Source organism: Chiloscyllium punctatum, chromosome 8, assembly GCF_047496795.1.
Source record: "Chiloscyllium punctatum isolate Juve2018m chromosome 8, sChiPun1.3, whole genome shotgun sequence".
NCBI classification, from domain to species: Eukaryota; Metazoa; Chordata; class Chondrichthyes; order Orectolobiformes; family Hemiscylliidae; genus Chiloscyllium; species Chiloscyllium punctatum.
The window spans coordinates 43,030,195-43,048,836 of NC_092746.1; the positions used below are offsets into that span (position 1 = coordinate 43,030,195).

At 38.8% G+C, this 18,642-nt stretch overlaps 2 protein-coding genes across 6 annotated transcripts in view; one reads left to right on the top strand and one right to left on the bottom strand.

Moving 5' to 3' along the window:
- Nucleotides 1-11,039, top strand: part of ica1 (islet cell autoantigen 1) — a 135,147-nt gene extending 124,108 nt beyond the window's left edge. For all 4 annotated transcript variants that reach the window (XM_072575413.1, XM_072575416.1, XM_072575414.1 and 1 more), the window contains one exon: nt 563-11,039. In XM_072575413.1, the coding sequence (XP_072431514.1) occupies nt 563-684 (122 nt within the window). In that variant the 3' untranslated portion in view covers nt 685-11,039. The remainder of the gene's footprint in view (nt 1-562) is intronic.
- A 792-nt stretch (nt 11,040-11,831) lies between these two features.
- Nucleotides 11,832-18,642, bottom strand: part of LOC140480493 (glucocorticoid-induced transcript 1 protein-like) — a 226,278-nt gene continuing 219,467 nt past the window's right edge. For both annotated transcript variants that reach the window (XM_072575420.1, XM_072575419.1), the window contains one exon: nt 11,832-14,039. In XM_072575420.1, the coding sequence (XP_072431521.1) occupies nt 13,688-14,039 (352 nt within the window). In that variant the 3' untranslated portion in view covers nt 11,832-13,687. The remainder of the gene's footprint in view (nt 14,040-18,642) is intronic.

An 18,642-nucleotide genomic window follows, 5' to 3' on the forward strand; every position in this document is an offset into this window, starting at 1 on the left:
TGCAACATTTAAAAGACATCTGGGTAGGTATATGAATAGGAAGGGTTTAAAGGGATATGGGCCAAATGCTGGCAGATGGGACTAGATTTATTTAGGATATCTGGTCGACATGGACTGAAAGGTCTATTTTTGTGCTGTTTATCTCTATGACTTTGTAATGTATATATAATGCAATGTGTACTGTTCCTGAATTTGTCCTCACTGGTGACCTGAATCTATTATTATCAAGTGCTGAATGTAATGCAGGTTGGTTGTACTTTACACAGTTTAATTTATGCCATAATGCAGTTGATGTTTTGTCATGTTAGAATTAGATTTTATTTTCACGTTTACTGAAGTTCAGGGATATGGGAATACAGTGAAAAGCATATAAAGTTGCCATTCTCTTGCACCATCTTAAATACAAAGGTACCTAGATACAAGATCTTAGGTGTAAGGTAGAAAAGTAAAGAAATAAAGTTAAAACTTCAACATTACAGTCCTGAATCTGGTTTTATAATAAGTTAGCTTTGATGTGTTTTGTCAGACAATGTGATAACACAGTTAATTTTTGTATTTACAGCTGCTCAGAAAAACCCAACTGACCTGTCTACGTGGTTTAATCTTTTTGCTGATTTGGACCCATTATCAAACCCAGATGCTATTGGACGAACTGACAAACAGCATGAACTTCTTAATGCATGACACATACCTAAATAGCCAATTGTCTGTAATCACGACTATAATATTGTAATCTTTAGTAAATCTATCACTGTTGAGTACTAGAGCCTAATTTTCTAATATTTCAGTCAGAATGGAAACTGCTATGAAAATGGTCCAGCGTTTTTATCAGCACAGGAACTGAAAATCTGTTTAAAAAAAATAAATCTGTAAGTTTTGATGTCTTATTGCCAAAAAAAAGTAGAGAGTAGTTAAGTGATTTTTTGGTCTAAATAAGCATACTGTGATTATCTTATTTTCTACAAGAGTAAACCTGATGAGTTCCTAAAGAATGCAGCAATGTAATGAGGCCATTTACTAATTAAGGCTCACCCTTATCCTGTGGCCTCTCTCTTCCAGACTGACCATATTTCCTTATCCACCCTCAGTTACAAAGTGGAATTTTTTAAAAAATCATTTATCATGATTAGCTATAAATGTGATAATTGCTACTTCATAAAATGTGTACAATGTGGCATCGTTTTTGGTTAATCTTCTCCAACCACATTGCATAATGGGTCACCTTCTGAACTTTATTTTGTTCACGTTCTCTAAATATTTGCAGTAGTAAAAAAACAATTTAATTACAGGCTTTTCTTTGAGGTAACTCATTGAGCTTTATAGTTCATTTCTGAAGAAAATTATAAGATAGGAGTATTGTAGCACCAGGCTCAGTATCAATATCAATACATGCAGTATCAACATTGATAGAAATTGAACATGTTGTCAAAATCTGATGTGAAGCAAGTCCAACATTGCTTTCCAAAATTTGGCCAATTTCTGAGTCACAGGATGAAAATTGGATTTTTCATTTTCGATTTTTTTCCAATGTCATTATATTAACCACAGTTTCTTTGAGTGCCACATACATGCTCAAAACCACACAACACCAGTTTATAGTCCAACAGGTTTATTTGGAAGCACAAACTTTGGAGCATTGCTCCTTCATCAGGTGGTTGAAGAAGGAGCAGTGCTCCAAAAGCTAGTGCTTCCAAACAAACCTGTTGATTATAACCTGGTGTTGTGTGATTTTTAACTTTGTCCACCCCAGTTCAACACCGGCCCCTCCAAGTCATGGCATGCATGCTCAGCAGCAATTCCCAATGCAAAACTTTCTCTGCCCGGCAATGATTTTATCATTGATACCTTTTTCAGAGTGAGATGTGTGGTAGAAACTTATACATATTTTCTAGGCAAGTAACAAAAGAAACAGGATGAAATGTTGGGTTGTGATGTTCTGCAACCACTCAGTAATTGGGTATTGGTATTGTACTATTGATATAATTAGCTTTCCTGACAGCTTTCCAAAACAAGTGTTGATCCTTTTTCATGTATAAATCTGAGCCTCACGGCTGGAGCCGCTGAGGAATTGATTATCACTCAGGAGAATAGGTGAGAATTCACTCTCAATTCTTCACTTCCCTCTGTCATCACCAGCAAAGCATAAGTATTTTTAATTGTTGCTTCACCCACTTGTCATAGCACTAATCAAAGTCAAGTTCTGGAGAGGAGAGTGGTCAAATATTACTTCCTTCAAATATATAAAACTGCATGTGGAGACATAAAAGACCACCCAGCAAAATGATGAAAATTAGGTTGCAGATCAAATTTCAGGGTAGCATTAGCTTTCCTGGCTTTGTCTCATGTGATCAGTGTGCTGCCAGTTATTAAACATAAGTCATTGCAAATTAGAATTTCAGGGTCTTCCAAAGGTTTCATGAAGTGCTAGGAGAGACAAATAGCACCAAGATAGAGAATAGTAAGTGGAATTAGAGCAAGTAAGAGCGTACTGAGTTTAAATCAGTGTTACATTGCATGCATGTGGATGTATGGAGTATAGTTAATAAAACTGTGGATTTACAAGTACATATTACCTTGTAAGATTATGATGTGGGAATAACAGACACTTGGCTTAAGGAAAGACAGATCTGTATTTTAAATATTCTTGGTTACAAGCTGTTTGGAAAAGCTAGGAAAGGAAAAAAAAAGGAGGAGCAGTGATTCTGGCTCAGAGTATTGCGTGACTATAAATAGGGAATGTTTTGGAGGGTTCAAAGGAAAATTGATTTGGCTAGAGCTAAGGAATAAAAAGGATGGCAATTGTTCAATGTAATATATAGACCACCAGTTAGTGGGGTTGATATAGTGGAACAAATTTGCAAAGATTAAAGATTATAAATTAGTTTCCAATGTGTGACTTTAATTACTTGCATATCGACTAGAATAATGATAATATTAGAATCAGAGAAGGACAAGCATTCCAAGATGGTGTTCAAGAGAATTTTCTTCAGCAGTAAATTGATTGATTGATTTATTGTCACGTGTACCTAAGTACAGTGAAAAGCTTCATTTATGAGCAATACAGGCAGATCATAGTAAGCAAGGACTTTCAGATAATAGGGTGAAAAGAAAATCTCGACAGAGTGCTAGGCAAGATCAGCATTATTTAAAGTTAGAGTATACATGCATCAATCTAATAATTTCAGGGAATAAGCTGTCCTTGAACCTGTTAGTGCAAGTGTTCAAGCTTCTGTATCTTCTGCCTGATGGAGGTTGTAGAGTATTATTCGGGTATGATGGGTCTTTGATGATGTTGGCAGCCTTTCTGTGGCAATGGGCCATGTAAATGGAGTCCATGGCTGGAAGGTTGACTTCCATGATCGTCTGGGCTTCGCACACAACGTTCTGTAGTTTCTTACGGTCCTGGGCAGAGCAATTGCCATACCAGGTAGTTATGCACCCAAACTGTATGCTTTCTGTCGTGCGTCTGTGAAAGTTGGTGAGGGACCTATTGGACGTGCCAAATTTCCTGAGCTGCCTGAGGAAGAAGAGGCATTATTATGCCTTCTTGATTACCACAGCTACATGGGAAAATCAGGTTGTTGGTTATCGTCACTCCTAGGAACTTGATGCTGTCAACCTCAGTTGCGTTGATGTAGATGAGGTGTTCTTTCCTCCCTTCTTTCTGCAGTCAATGATCAGTTCTTTGGTTTTGCTGATGTTGGGAGAGTGGTTGTTCTCACTGTCTCCCTTCTGTATTTTGACTTGTCATTGTTTGATATCTGACCTACCACAGTGGTGTCATCAGTGACCTTGCAGATGTGCTCATTCAGAATTTGATACACAGTCATGGGTGTACAGGGAGAGCAATAGGGGGCTGAGAACGCATCCTTGGGGGCTCCATTGTTGAGTGTTATGGTGGAGGATACCTTCACTGATGTATGTGCAGTCCAGCAGGAAAGGAGACATAGCTGGATGTGGTTCTTGGGAATAACTTAGCCAAGAAGATCAAATCACTGTGAATGAACATTTAGTGTGACAGTAATCATTGAATCATATGCTTTAGGGCAATGGTAGTAAATCACTTTGGTCAGGCCAGAGGGAGAATGATCAACTGGCAGACAGTCAACATCCATTGAGCAAGAGTGATCTGGGTCAGCTAGACTTAAAGCAAAGGTCAGGAAATGCAGCAGCTGAACAATGCACTACCTACAAAGAACAGATTATTTGGGCATGATTAAAAGGGAAAAGTAGGATAAATAAATCCAGAATACCCTGAATGACACAGAAATTAAGTTAAAGAAAAGTGTGCTTATTACAGGTATCAGGTAGTAAATATAGCTGAGAACCAACCTGAATAGAAAAGGGATAAGAAGAAGCAAATAAGAAATGCTAAGAAGCATTTACTAAAAAAAATTTACTAGAAACTAACATAAAAGGAAATCCCAAAGTCCTCTATAACGACATCAAAAGTAAAAGGGTGGTTAGCTGAGGAGAATCAGAGAATCCCTACAGTGTGGAAACACCTTCGGCCCAACAAATCCACACTGACCCTCTGAAGAGCAACCCACCCAGACCCAATCGTCCACCCTAATATCCTATATTTACTCTTGAATAATGCACCTTACCTACACATCTCTGAACATTATGGGCAATTTGGCATAGCAAATTCACCTAACCCCCACATTTTTTGGACAGTGGGAGGAAACAGAGCACCTGGTGGAAACCTACACAGACACAGGGAAAATGTGCAAATTCCACACAGTCGTCTGAGGCTGGAATTGAACCTGGGTCCCTGGTGCTGTGAGGCAGCAGTGCTAACCACTGAGCCAGCATGCTGCCCAGTGACTGATTGGGGACCAAAAAGGCAAGGGACATGGCTGAGCTGTTAATGGAATACTTTGGACCTGTCTTAACTATGAGGTAGGTACTGCCCAGCCCATAGTAATAGAGGAGGTAACACAGTCATGAGAAGGGTTTAAAATTGATAGGAACAAGGTATGGAAAAGCTGTCAGTACCTAAAGTTGATAATTCACTGGAACCGCGTGAGATGTATCCATGGTTATCAAAGAAAGTGAGAGTGGAAATTGCAGAGATGCTAGCCATGATCTTTCAAACATCATGGTTTTAAGGGTGGCACTGGAGGATTGGTGAATTGCAAACATTATACCCTTGTTCAAAATGGTTGTGCAGATCAGCCCAGCAAAAAACCAATCAGTTTAATTTCAATTGTGAGGAAAGTTAAGAGGCACATGGAAAAATGTGATTGACTCAGACTTGGCATGGATTTGTTAAGGGAAAATCATGTTTAATTAACTTGTTTGAGGTATTTTTTGAAGTGATACATTGAGGGTTGATGAGGAGAATGCTATGGTTGAACGTCTGTAAGACGTATGATGCAGTGTGTTATGAAGATATGGGTGTACTATACCTTTAAGAGTTAAAAGCTAGCAAAGCTACCTGACAGCAGTCAGTGTTCTGAAAAAAAATGTAACATTCGGTCAAGCAGCTCGATTAGCTGGTTGCCTGGAGAGAAAAACAAATTCAAATTTGGCTGATCAGTTTAAATTATACCCCAAAATACCAACCTAGCATGAAGTTTGAATGGAGTATATTGACAATTTTAAAAGCAAATTACACAATCCGATGCTTTGGGGGTATAAGACCAGGGAAACTTGGACAGTTGGGAGGAGAATGGCTGAGCCACCAGCATGTAAAGACTGTTGAAAAATAGCTCTCTTAAAGGCACCTTTATTGATCAGTAATCTGTGAAGCAAGAAGAAAAGAAGACAGGAATACCGAGAAGAACCGAAAACTAATCTTAATCGGGATTCTTATTGGACCAGTATTTGTAGAGGGGAAAGTAAAAGATAGATTAGAGGAAGGAGTTGTAAATAGTTGTTAGTTAATTATTCTCTGTTATACTTTAAGAAATAAAGTTGTTAATTTTTACTTTAAATAGTTCTTGACCTCTCAAATTTTCAGATTACTGCATGGGATAAATTTATTCTGTGTTGCTGGTTTAAGTTAAGCAGGACGGTTTACCCCTTGTCATAACAGTTTGGTAGATCCCAAACAAGCCACAAAATTGGGAAGAACATATAGCTCAAGGAATAAAAGGGACAGTGGCAATATGGATATAAAAATGGCTAAGGGATAGGAAACAAATTAATGATAAATGGTTTTTTTGAGCTGAAAGATTTGTAGCATTTCTAAAGGGTTGGTGTTGGGACCCTTTATTTTTATATATTATGAAAATGAATCAAGATTTCAAAGTTTACAGATGACAAAACTTGGGAGAATTGTAAGAGGTGAAGTGGGTGGTCGGTGACAAATAATGTTTAATGTGGAGAGGTGTGAGGTGATGTACTTTGATCTTTGGTGCAAAGAACATGGAGAGATAACATAAAATAAAGGTACTATTGTGAAAGGTGTGCAGGAGCACAGAGCCCTGAATGTGTATGTAGAAAGACATTCAAGGTGGCAAAATAGAAAGAAAGAACTCTAATAAGGCATACAGTTTTTTAGATTTTGTGAATAGGGGTGTAGATTACAGAAGCAAGGCTGAACTTATCCAAGATATTAGTCCTCAGCTGGAGTACAGTGAACACAATTCTGTGAATACATTGGAGAGAGTGCAGATGAAGTTTACAACACTGGTTCCTGGAATGAGACACTTCAGTTATGAAAAAAGACTGGAGATGCTGGGACAATTTACAATGGAAAGGGGGAGGCAGACTGGTGATTTGTTCAGGTTTTCAAAATTGAAGTGTTGGGACAACAGATATGGAGAGATTGTTCCCGCTTATGAAAGGATTGAAAACCAGAGGGCACAGTTTAAAAGAGTTTTGCAAAAGAAGCAGATGCAAGATGAGAAAAATAAACAATTTCATACAAAGTAGTAAGGCCTAGAATTGCACTGTCTGGAAATGTGGTGGAGGCAGGTTCCGTTTAGGCATCAGATAGGGAATCGAAAATTGTTTTAAAGAAAAGCTGTGCACAGGGTTATGGGAAAAGGCAGATTGGCACTAAGTTGAAATGCTCAGACAGCAGGTGTGCAGACAAGATGGGTTCAATGGCCTGGTCTGTACGTCAGTGATGCTGTAAATCCACAACACCTGTAAATTGTCATTTCAGTTGATCCAATCCAACACATTTTCTTTTTCAAGTACTAGAACCATGCATAATATTCCAAATGTGTTCTCAACAGTGCGCTGTATAGGTTGAGCATAACTTATTTCACTTACAATTCATTTCTAGAGCATCTGTTTATGTCATGTGATTCAACCATTATTCAGCAGCTAATTCCATTTTGGAACCTGAAACTGGTTCAAGTAAATGGTGTATTTTATTTTAATATAAACTAATTTTACTACCTTATTTTAGCGCAGAAAAAGTAGTGATATACATGGTAGTATGTTTCTGATAGTAATATTATGTAGCACATTTTTTAGCCTCAAATGTTGTTCTCGCTAAAACTTGCATCGTGTTGAATCTATGTGAGAACAATACAGCACAGAAGGAATCCATTCAACCACCATGCCTGTGACACCTCTTTCATAAGACTCTGCAGTTATTCCCACACTCCTGCTCTTTCCCCAGAAGAATTTCTTTTCAAGGACACAGCCAATTATTTTTGAACGTTGCCAATTACAGTAATCTGCTTTCACCATCCTTGCTTGCAGTGAATTCCAGATCATCATCATTTCTGCATGCAAATAAATTCTCATTTCCCTTCTTTTGCCAATTATCTTAAATTTCTGTCCTTTGGTTAAATAACATGGACCAGTTTCTTCCTCTTTACTCTATCAAAACCTTTCATCATTTTGAACATTTCTATTAAATTTCCCTGTATCTGTATCAAACAGAACAATTCCAGCTCCTATATTCTATCCACATAATTGAAATATAACAACCAGGTACCATTCAAGTAAACCTCCTGTGCCTCTTCTTGGCGTTCTTCATAACATATGATTCTCCAAATTGTACAGTATCCAAGCTAATATAATAGTTTTGTACAATCTATTTTTATGGTCTGTTCCTTTTATTTACAATGCAAAGGATCTTTCGTGCTTTTTTTGCAGCCATTTTAACCAGTCCTGCGACCTTCAAAGCTTTATATATGTTAACTGTAGATGCACACTTTTAAAATTATATATTGTTTATGTTGCTCATACTTTGTCTTCCTACCAAAAAACACCACTTCAAATAAACATGACAATAGGTGGATGCATTTTGGATGAATTCAAGGCTGTGGAACGAGGCTCAACTTCAACTGATAAAAATGGTGATTGAATTTAATAGATCATTTTCATGTAGGATTTAATGTAATTGCAGAGCATTGTCACTATGTTGACGGAATGATATTTCTGTTCTGAGGCAATTGTTATTTTGCAATGTTACAGTTAGATAATGTGAACCATTATTGGAATATTTTATTTCAGATCTGTGTGACAACTTGCAGAACATTTAAAAGGGTCGCTGAATGCATTTCTACAATTAATAAATGACAATTAATTAAATGATGACCAAAAGTTTGAAAGCCTTCCTCAAAGTAGGAATTCCTGTATATATATTTTTAAACGTAGTGCATTTTTATATTGTGCTGGTAGTTGTTACTTTCAAATTCTATCCATCATAGGGTGCACTACTTTATTTGGATTGTTATGTGGAGTTAAAAGAGAATATTTTCTATTCAGGAAACAGTTTATTAGAACACATGTTCTTAGTATCCTACACAAATGACAGATTATAGACTGCAAGGCACTAGTCAATTGTTGACCAATAACATGTAATTATTGCAGACTACACACTATCCAATGTATGCAATATCTCAATGGTAATAATGCAAAACTGTCAGTGTTCAGTGGCATTTCTCCACAACCTTTTAAAAACATTTCATGGAATATGGGCATTGCTGGCAAGGCCAGATCTGTTGCTCATCCCTTGAGAAGATGGCAGTAACCCACCTTAAATCATTACAGTCCATGTGATATAGATGCATCAATGGTAATGTAGGAAGTACGTTCCAGGCTTCTGAATCAGCAACAATGAAGGATTAGCAATTTAGATCCAAGTTAAGATTGTTTGGGGCCTGGATGGGGTCTTGCAGGTGCTGATGTTCCCAAGCAAACATAGTTGGATTCTGAAAGAACTAAATCCAGCAGCTTTTGTCTCCAGAAAAACATAAATTCATCTCTCAACACCTTTAAATCACCATGTCAGAGAAGCATGAAGGAAAGCCAAATTCAGCCTGGATCCACTAGAATCATCCACCTGTAAAATTGTATAACTTTAATCTGGACTCTACTTCAAAATATCACATAACGTATTGTTCCAATCTGCAACTACTTGTGGTTTGTGTATATTTAAATTGGTGTATTGTTTTTATTCAAACTGGATTAAGCACAATAAATAGAATCTTCTCTCCTCTAAGTGATTTTCACAAAACCTGGCTGTTGTGCATTTTACAATCACAGCACATAGACAGTTAAACAATTACTGAATTAATAAGCATTTTTAAAAGAAAACCTGTTGGAGTTCCTGCATACTCCTTAGAATTGTGCTGTTATGTGTATATTGTCTCTCCTTATACTTTGTCAGAGTGCAAAACTTCAAACTTCTCTGAGTTAAATTTCAACTCCACTTGCTGCCCATTTTCAGTCAATCTGTGAGGGATGGATCAGTGCATGCAATGTATCTATGTGAGTATTTGTCCCTGGAACCATTCCCTATTTTTATATTCTAAATCAATGCCTAATATTTACCAATAACTGGATACCACTGATTTTGGTAAATGATTACCCCTCTGTTTTTGATGACACTGCATGTAGAATGGGACATTTACTTTAATCTTGAAAGATGATGTTTTTGGCAAAGCCTTGGAACTCCTAGGGGCTCAGGAATTCCCAGTTGAGAATCTCAACATTAAGGTAAATCACTACTTTCTCAAAAGATTTTGTCATGGTGTAGATATAATGGTACAAAGAAATGTTATATTTAATACATTTTGTAAAAGAGCCATAATGGAATGAAAGACTTTTACTGTACTCTTGAAATGAAAATAACTTTCTTCAGTATTCACTTCAACATCCATTGGGATAGTTCAAATCTAAAATAAATCAATAATCTCTTCATCCCAAATCCCAAATCCCCCCCGGCCGACAACCTCACTCAAGGCTGCACTCAATTAATCTATGTTGTCCTGGACAAGCTCCATGTCTTCCACTGTCACGCTGCAACTTATTCAAGCCTCTTGACATCTGTATTCTAGGTAACTTACATTGGTGCCAGTCTTTAATTTTATCCTTTTGCCAGCTGTATAGCCCTCTAACAATTTTGCAAAACACCAATTTTGATTCTTGTGTTTCCTCAATTTTCTTCAGCTGTTTTGTTCCCATGTGGGATTTCTTCTTTGACCTTCTCTCCTAAGTACGCACTAAAATCTACATTTCCTCTCTTAGGAACTCCATAAACCTTTCCCTCTCTATCTCTGCTTCTTAAAGGTGTTATGTAAAACTTGCTTCTTTAACCAAGCTTTTAGTTATTCATGTTAATATGTCTTTGTACGGGTGAGTACCACATGTGTGACAGCATGCCTGTAAAGCACAGTTTCACTCTGTAAAAGACACTATTTAAATACAGGTTGTTGTTCCATGGACCTTATTAAAGTGAATAAAAAGGAGAAACACTGGTGCAGTTTACTCCATATAAAGTTAGAACAAGCAATATTTAGCTTTTTTCTATTATAAGGTATTTTTGGGGGTAGAAAATAAAAACATTCAGCATTTTAAAAAAAAAATTTGTTTAGAAACAATGTCATTACATAGCTATTCTATCAAAATACAAAATATTACAATTAGTTAAATATGTACTGCAGAATTAAATTGAAAATTGTGTTTGAAACAGTGATGAAATAAAATTCATTCAACAATCTCTCATTTGAATTGAACATGCATTTTTTACACAAACTTTGTCTGGGAATTTAAAGAAACACCAAGTACAAGATGGTAGATCAAGACTGGTTTTATCCAACCTTGTTGAATGTTTGTTTGATTCTTTCTGGGGGGATCAATTATCCATATTGCTTATGTTAAATTATATGTAAATGGATATAACAATATAAATTTGTGTTTATTATTTGAAAGCAGCTTGTATTTATTTGACTTTAAAATATCCTAAGGCACACCACTGCCATAATAGTGACCATGATTTTGTGACTCAAGGTCAGTTTAAAAAAAGCAGTCTGTGCCTGACGTTGTCATCAGACCACAATTAGCATATTAATAATATGACTTTAGAATCTAGCTTTGCTGCCACTCCCGAAAAAAGCACTGTAATTGAAAAGGGTAAAATCAGGCAGATAAATGACTGAAGGCATTTTAACAGGCCGCATATTCAACTTAAAGTTTGTTGTAAATGTGTTCCCCTCTCATCCTTCCACAAACTGCGGTACTCAGCCAATTGCAACATTTGACAAATTGATATCAGCTAGCTCAGGACACATGAAAGATAGAGTGTCAGATCCTCTTGGTCTGTATAGTTTCGCTAATCCATTTCTCCAATTTTTAGTTTTAAGTCTTTGCTTTTCCCACCTTTTTTGTTTTGTTAAAGGCACTGCACTCTTGCATTGTACAAAATGGAAGGGACAGAATTATCTTAGTCAAACAGTCACATTGCAAAGCAAGAATTTCAGCTAATTTGCAGTTGGGCACAAATTTAAAAATACTTTATGAAACATTTGTTCTGGTCATTGCAATCCTGGTAAACCTTTGACATAAAGTCTACAATATGCAAAGATTTGTTGCCAATTATGAAAGTAAAACGCAAATGTGATTAGAAAATGGCCAGTTTTTATTCATGCCGTTCGCTATAATTTTATTTTAAATAAGACACAAGAACTATATACTGAAAAAAATACAAAACAAAAGCCACACTGTGCATTATTTTTGAAGCATTGTGTGGTAACTCATAAATACTGTTTAGCACGATGGCTAGAAATCACAGCAAGACTATGTACAAAATTTGAAACAAGTTTTTAAACAATGCATTTGACAAACAAAATTTCTACATCTAGATGTAGGATACACTTCAAAACCAATAATATTTTAAATTTACATTTCTTTTTGAAGTTAGCTAATTTTCAACCAATTTGGTTTAAAACCTTTATAAAGATCATAATCAGATTTGCAACAGTGTTTAGTAAAAATTAATATCTAGTTTCTCAAATGAAAGATTAAAAGGGATTTTGGTTACATCAGTATCTCTCACTGAGTTCTCATAGATCAACCTTATGCTGCCTGCACCAACGAACTGTGGTAAAATTCAGTAGCAGCTACAAACTTTCCATCCATTGTTGAATACCAAGTTCTTGTCTCTTGATCCACAAAACAAGAAGCAATCTTTTATCCTTTCCTGCATGATACTTCTTAAATAATAGTAGACATTTATCAAAATGAATCCTAAAATGATAAATTAATGGCTGGTTATCACATTCCAGTTAAATAAATACTACTTAAGTAATTGTTCTTATAAAAACTCTCTTTGTAAAAGAAACAGCACCTTACAGTAGCCACAGGAAAAAAGTGCAAGATTGTTAACATAAAATGTGGGGTCATAATGAGAAACTAAACATTAACTTTACTTCATCTTTGTAACACTATTTTATTTTGTGTATCTGCCAATTCCATACTTCACACACAGAAAAGGGAACATACTGAACACCAGAATCTGAAGAGTCTGATTATGAAACTTAAAGATTTGATCATTCAGATTTCTTTACAACATGGAATGTTTCTTAGATACAGCCCAGTATTCAACACTACTGTATTTTTAACAGTTTAACAGTCTTCAACACCTGAAACGCTTTGTCTTCATTTCTGAAATGTCAAAAAGCCTTGATGCATTTCAAAGCAATGGTTTATGTAAATTTTGGCTGAACATCCATGAAAACAAGTGATGTCACACATCACAGTAATGCTGGTTATTTAATATTCACCCTCGTCCAGGTCTTCCCCGGATCAGAATGCACTTTTAGTTAAAGAAAGTGGAATGTAATGAGGAAAGGTTAATGTATAAAACGTAAAGGCAAGAGAGTGATGCTTACCCCAAATTCCCCCTTAGCTTGTTCAGCCACAAATTCGTTAAAATCCTATGTGGATATACATTCCAAATTACCTGAGTTTAAACTTCAACTGAAGTACCTGAAGCTAGGCCATAGGGTGGGCACTGTGCAACTGTTGTGGCCATTTTGCTTTTTTGCATTGTATGTATTACAGAAATTTATAAACTTAAACAACCTGGATTGTTTGTAAACAATATTTTTTATCCATTGGACATAACACAACACAACATCTATTTTCTATCTTTTAGACAGGCATTGTATTTTAATATATAGAGCTTTTTTTGTTATTGTAGGAGATGGAACAGAACACAGAACAACAGTACTAATCCATCCAAACTTACCATGTAATGCATAGTCTGCACTTAAAACACTCATGAAAGCATATGTTTTGCAAGCATCACTGCTTCTCAAATTTCCTAAATAAGGAAATCTATCCCTGCCAAGAACAGTGTAAGATATGCTAAAATTCTAAGAACCTTTGTTCAGAATGCAGGTGCTACTCCATGCAGATATATAGGCTATCCCCAGATAAGAGCAGAGGCCTGCTCCACCCTGTGGAGGGGCAGCAGTGGGAGGTGCAAGGGCTAGATTATTACAAAGTTCTGAGCTGAGGAAAGTTCTTCATTTTGAGAATCATGGGGCTGCTGCTGTTGACACGATGGCTGCTGAACCAAGGCCTCAGAGTCCCTTGTGCTGGTGTCTTCGATCAAAGGTGAGAATGAGACCTGAGATGGAAACAGCTCTGCCGTCACAGTGCTGGATGCTACGCTAGGATTGAGGCCAGAGACTGACGAGCTCTTGAGTAACAGGTCAGAGGTGGAAAACAGAGCTCGGCTCACAATGCTCACAGGAAAGAAAGCTGATCCTTTGGGAATGAAGTTCACTTTGTTTCTGTCAGGACAAGAAAACAAAGGGACAGAGGTGGGAGGACGAGACCTAGGAGAGAGCAAAGTTGTTAATAACTCAAAGGAGATGGAACCTTTTTTGGCTTGCAGTTTCGAATACTCAGTGGAAGTACAGCAGTGAAAGTAAAAACAATTCGATGGATGTAACATCATAAAAAGATATAGTAACAGAGCAGAAAGTGGCAACAAGCTACTTCAGTTAAATGACCAGTTTGTTTTCTGAAAGAATTGGCAGGATCAGATACAATATTATGTTTGACTTAAAAGCTAAGAAATTGACACGAACATAGAAACTAAAGAAAGCATTCATTTGACAATTCAAGATTTCATCGAATCATAAGTAAAGGTATTTCTATTCAGGAGACAGAAGAAGCCTGTGCATGTAGAAGCAAGCACTGCTGCCCATCTCCCCGCTGCTCAGTGAATAATAAATGTTTCTGTAAGAACATTTCAAAGATTTGTAACATTTTTTATTTAAAATTTACTGTTCAGCTCAAGACTATATCACGTATCAAAATATAAACAAACATTTTCAGCCTTGTTATGTAACAAAATAACAAACTGTGTGACCATTGAAAAATACAAAACTGGAAATCTTGGGGCTTAATATTCTCTATTATATTCATATTAACTAACAGCAGAAAACATTTAAAATAAAATTTCAAGTCAATTGTTGACATAAGAAATGGCAGCAGGAATAGGCCATTAGGCTCCTTCAGCCTTCTGCAATATTTAAATGGATTGTGGCCTCAATTCCTTCACCTCCTGTCACCTTGAGCCCTCGAGTCTCTTGTAGGTCAAAAATCTGTCTAACACGGCCTTTGAATATATTCAATGACTCTGAGAGGGTCACTGAATAAACTGAGCTGTGGAGAGAATCTCGGAGAATTGTTTGAAAAGTTCGATGAAATCTTTATCGACATCACATTTTCCAACTCAGTTCCGGATGTCAAGACAAGATTCTCATACTAGATGAAGGAGATTATTGCTCGTTATCAACCTCATTATCTACCTATCTTGTTTCATTATTATGTCCTACTAGCTACCACGAGGAAATGAGATGCTGAGAATCTCCAACACAGAAGTCAGAACAAATACCTGCTGACTCCAGCTTACCACTCATTCTACTGACTGTCATCGTAGATTCCCAGCAACAACCCTCAGGGTGTACTCCATGGCCATCAATCACATGAATCCTTTTCCACTACATTGCCATCTGACACCATTAACCTCTCAGAACCCTCATGGCTTGTCTCTGATTATGCCTACAGGATGTGTTGGCACTGTAAAGCTGCACTTTGGGACACACCGAAATGTGCAGTGAAATGTTGGTGTAAGGATACTTTGCACTCAGGGCAGATACCCAGCTCAAGGATTTGGTCGGGCTTTATCTCAGGGTTGCTTGCTTGCTCTCTTAGTACTCACTCTGTTAGCATCAACCTGAATGACCACAATATCTTTGTCATGCCATGCTGTGCATTTAAGAGAGTTGGCATCTTAGCCAGAGTCTTATATAGCTCACAGTTCTGCCACAGCGATTTGTTCAGTGCTGACATGTAGCTCAGCTGTTTTCAGGCTTATGACCAGTCCTGCTGTATGGTACAGTCTGACATCTACATTATGTGCCAGCTGCCTATGTGCCACACACAAGGCATAACCTTTCAATGTCGAAAAGTTTGGTGCTGGAAAAGCACAGCAGGTAACACCGCATCCAAAGAGCAGGAGAATTGACGTTTCGGGCGTAAGTCTTTTATCAGGAGTGTGTGGGAAAGTTGGTGACTGAGAAATAAATAGGAGGGTGGGGTGGGGGTAGGTAGCTGGGAAGGTGGTAGGTAGATGCAGGTGGGGGATGATAGTGATCCCCCTTGCGGAGGGAGGAGAAGAACTTCAAAATGGGCACCCTTGGAAGAGGTTTTATAGTAAGGTTGAGTCGAAATGTGTGGTGCTGGAAAACCACAGCAGGTTAGGCAGCATCTGAGGAGCAGCAGAATTGACGTTTCGGGCATAAGCCCTTCATCAGGAATGTGGCGGGATGAAGGAGGCTGAGCATCTAGCCATTTCTCAAAGTATGTGGGCAGTTGTCCTCTGTCAAATGAAGAGGACAGCTGTCAGTTGGAGAAATCCTAGTGCAATCAGTCAAGAACAGAGTCCACACTCTATCCAGGGGCCTGGCCACAGTCAATCCTGTGGGTCCATCACACGTGGTCACAGAAATTGCATAGAATCAGTTCGGGAGCTGCAACAAATGTGGTCATTCATTATCTAGGGCTATCTGTCAAAGTCAGTCGGGTACTGAGAAGCATTCAGTGTTGGGATTGTGCCACACTGTGGCAGCTGCCATAGGAAGGGGTAATGAGAGGGTACATTCATTACTAAGTGGTGGGGCAGCGGCAGAAGCAAGGAGTAAGGATGAAGGTGAGGGAGTAGGTGATACAGAATGGGAGGTTGTGGAAGATTATGGAGGTGGGCAGAGTTGGGAAGAAATGGCCTTTACTGTGAGCTGCACTCACTACTATCACTTGCTGTTTGACAGAAATGACCTACAACTGAAAAATTCCTGGGACAGTGCTTAGTATGGGCAGAATCAATGTCAGTTTGATTGGGCAAAAGTGCAAGATCCACATGTGCTAAACAAGAAACCTTTAAAGGAGCAAAGGCACCAATCATAATGCAAGATGCAGCAACACTTTATTTGCAAACATATCTTCCTACATGTGAAATTTAGATTAGATTAGAGTCCCTACTGTATGGAAACAGGCCCTTCGGCCCAACAAGTCCATACTGACCCTCTGAACAGTAACCCACCCAAATCCATTCCCCTATCCTATATTTACCCCTGACTAATGCACTTAACACTATAGGCAATTTAGCATGGCCAATTCATCTGGCCTGCACATCTTTGGATTGTGGAAGGAAACCAGAGCACCTGGAGGAAACCCACATAGCTACGGGGAGAATGTGCAAACTCCACACATACAGTCACCCAAGACAGGAATCAAACCTGGTTCCCCTAGCGCTGTGAGGCAGCAGTGCTAACCACTGAGCCACCGTGCCACCCAAGTTTAAATGTTGGTCATTTGCAATATTCACCATGTTACTGGCCATGTTGCAAGTTGCAGAGAGATTTCAATGAAGCATAAATTATCACCAATTTCAAAAGAGGTGGACACTGCATGCAGCAACATAAGGTGCAAAGGGGCACAGAACTAGTTTTCTCATTTACTCTGTGAGCAATATGATACATGTTACTGTATGCAGTGATAACTTTTATGATTGATAAAGGGCTGACAAAGGAGCACATAGAACAATCCTAGTATTTGTTATGTGCTGATCACTCAGCTGGTAGCATCTGTACTAAGTAAGTGGCTATCCCAGAGAGCCATGAGTACCTGTTACATGCCCCTCGACTGGTAACTATATGTCTCATTCTGTGGAGAAATGTGTACAGCCAGCATCTGCAGGGTGTGTCAGCATGGAGCCTTCTCCAAGCCAAGAGGCTATTCCTTTTGTTTCCCAACACAGATCCCCGTCATCAGGAGGCATGGATCCAACCACAGGGCTGCCTTGCTGAGGAGGCAAATGCAGAAGCAGCAGATATGACAGAAAGCCCAGGAGCTGCAGCAACCCACTGTAGGAGCTGAAGACCATCCAGTTCATTTTGTTACACCATAACTAGGTCTGTGCAGCAGCTTGGGCAGTTCGATACAGGAACATAGCTGAGATACCCCAGGTTTAGGGTGCTGTCAACTATACACATATGACACAGAGGGCTGTAGCACAACACTGCAGAACTCATCAGCAGGAAAGGGGCTCCATTCAGTAATGTCCATGTGATCTGTGATCACTATTACCACTTCTTGGGGGTGTGTGCACAATTGGAATAGGCAAAGAGAGGATATGCTGGATGCTGAGCAAATGAGAGAAAGGGAGCAGTCTTCCAAGGAGGAAGATCAGGACACTGAGGAGGTGCAAGCTGTCCTTGCTCATGACAGAGCTCAGCTGCATCAGGCATTACAAGTGAGATATGGCCTAATTAAACTCTGGTTCCGGTCAATGAGAGTTGCGTGCAGCCAATTCTGCAAAGTACAGAGGAACCTCGATGATCCAAATATCAATTATCCGAATTTCGGGTTATCCAACAAAACATTACATCAAAGAGGTGTTTCCAACACTGATGCTGCCGAGAACAGTCCTGAACATTGATGAAAGCCCAGGCACCGTCTCCAAATGACTGCCCGCTCTCTCTCTCTCTCACTCTCTCCCCCCCACACTTCCCTTGGAGTTCTACACAGGGGTGTACCTTAAACCTCCCCCCTTCCCCAGGTACTCTCTCCAACATTGTCCTCTGCGCGCGTGTGTGTGTGTCTGTGTGTGTGTGGGTCTGTCTGTGTGTCTGCATGTCTGTGTGCAAGCAAGTTATTTTGAGATTCACCCCTCCAAAGGCAGCAGCAGTCTTACTGTTGGTGTCCAGTCCAGCTGCTGCGGGGGGAGCGGGGGCTGATAGGGTGGGGGAGGGGGGGTGCGTGCGGGAGCCGATTTGGTCAGAGGATGGGGTTAGGGGGATGACTGGGTGGGGGGGCGCTGAGTTGGACAGGGGAGCAGACGGTGGATGAGTCGGACAGGGCATGGTTGGA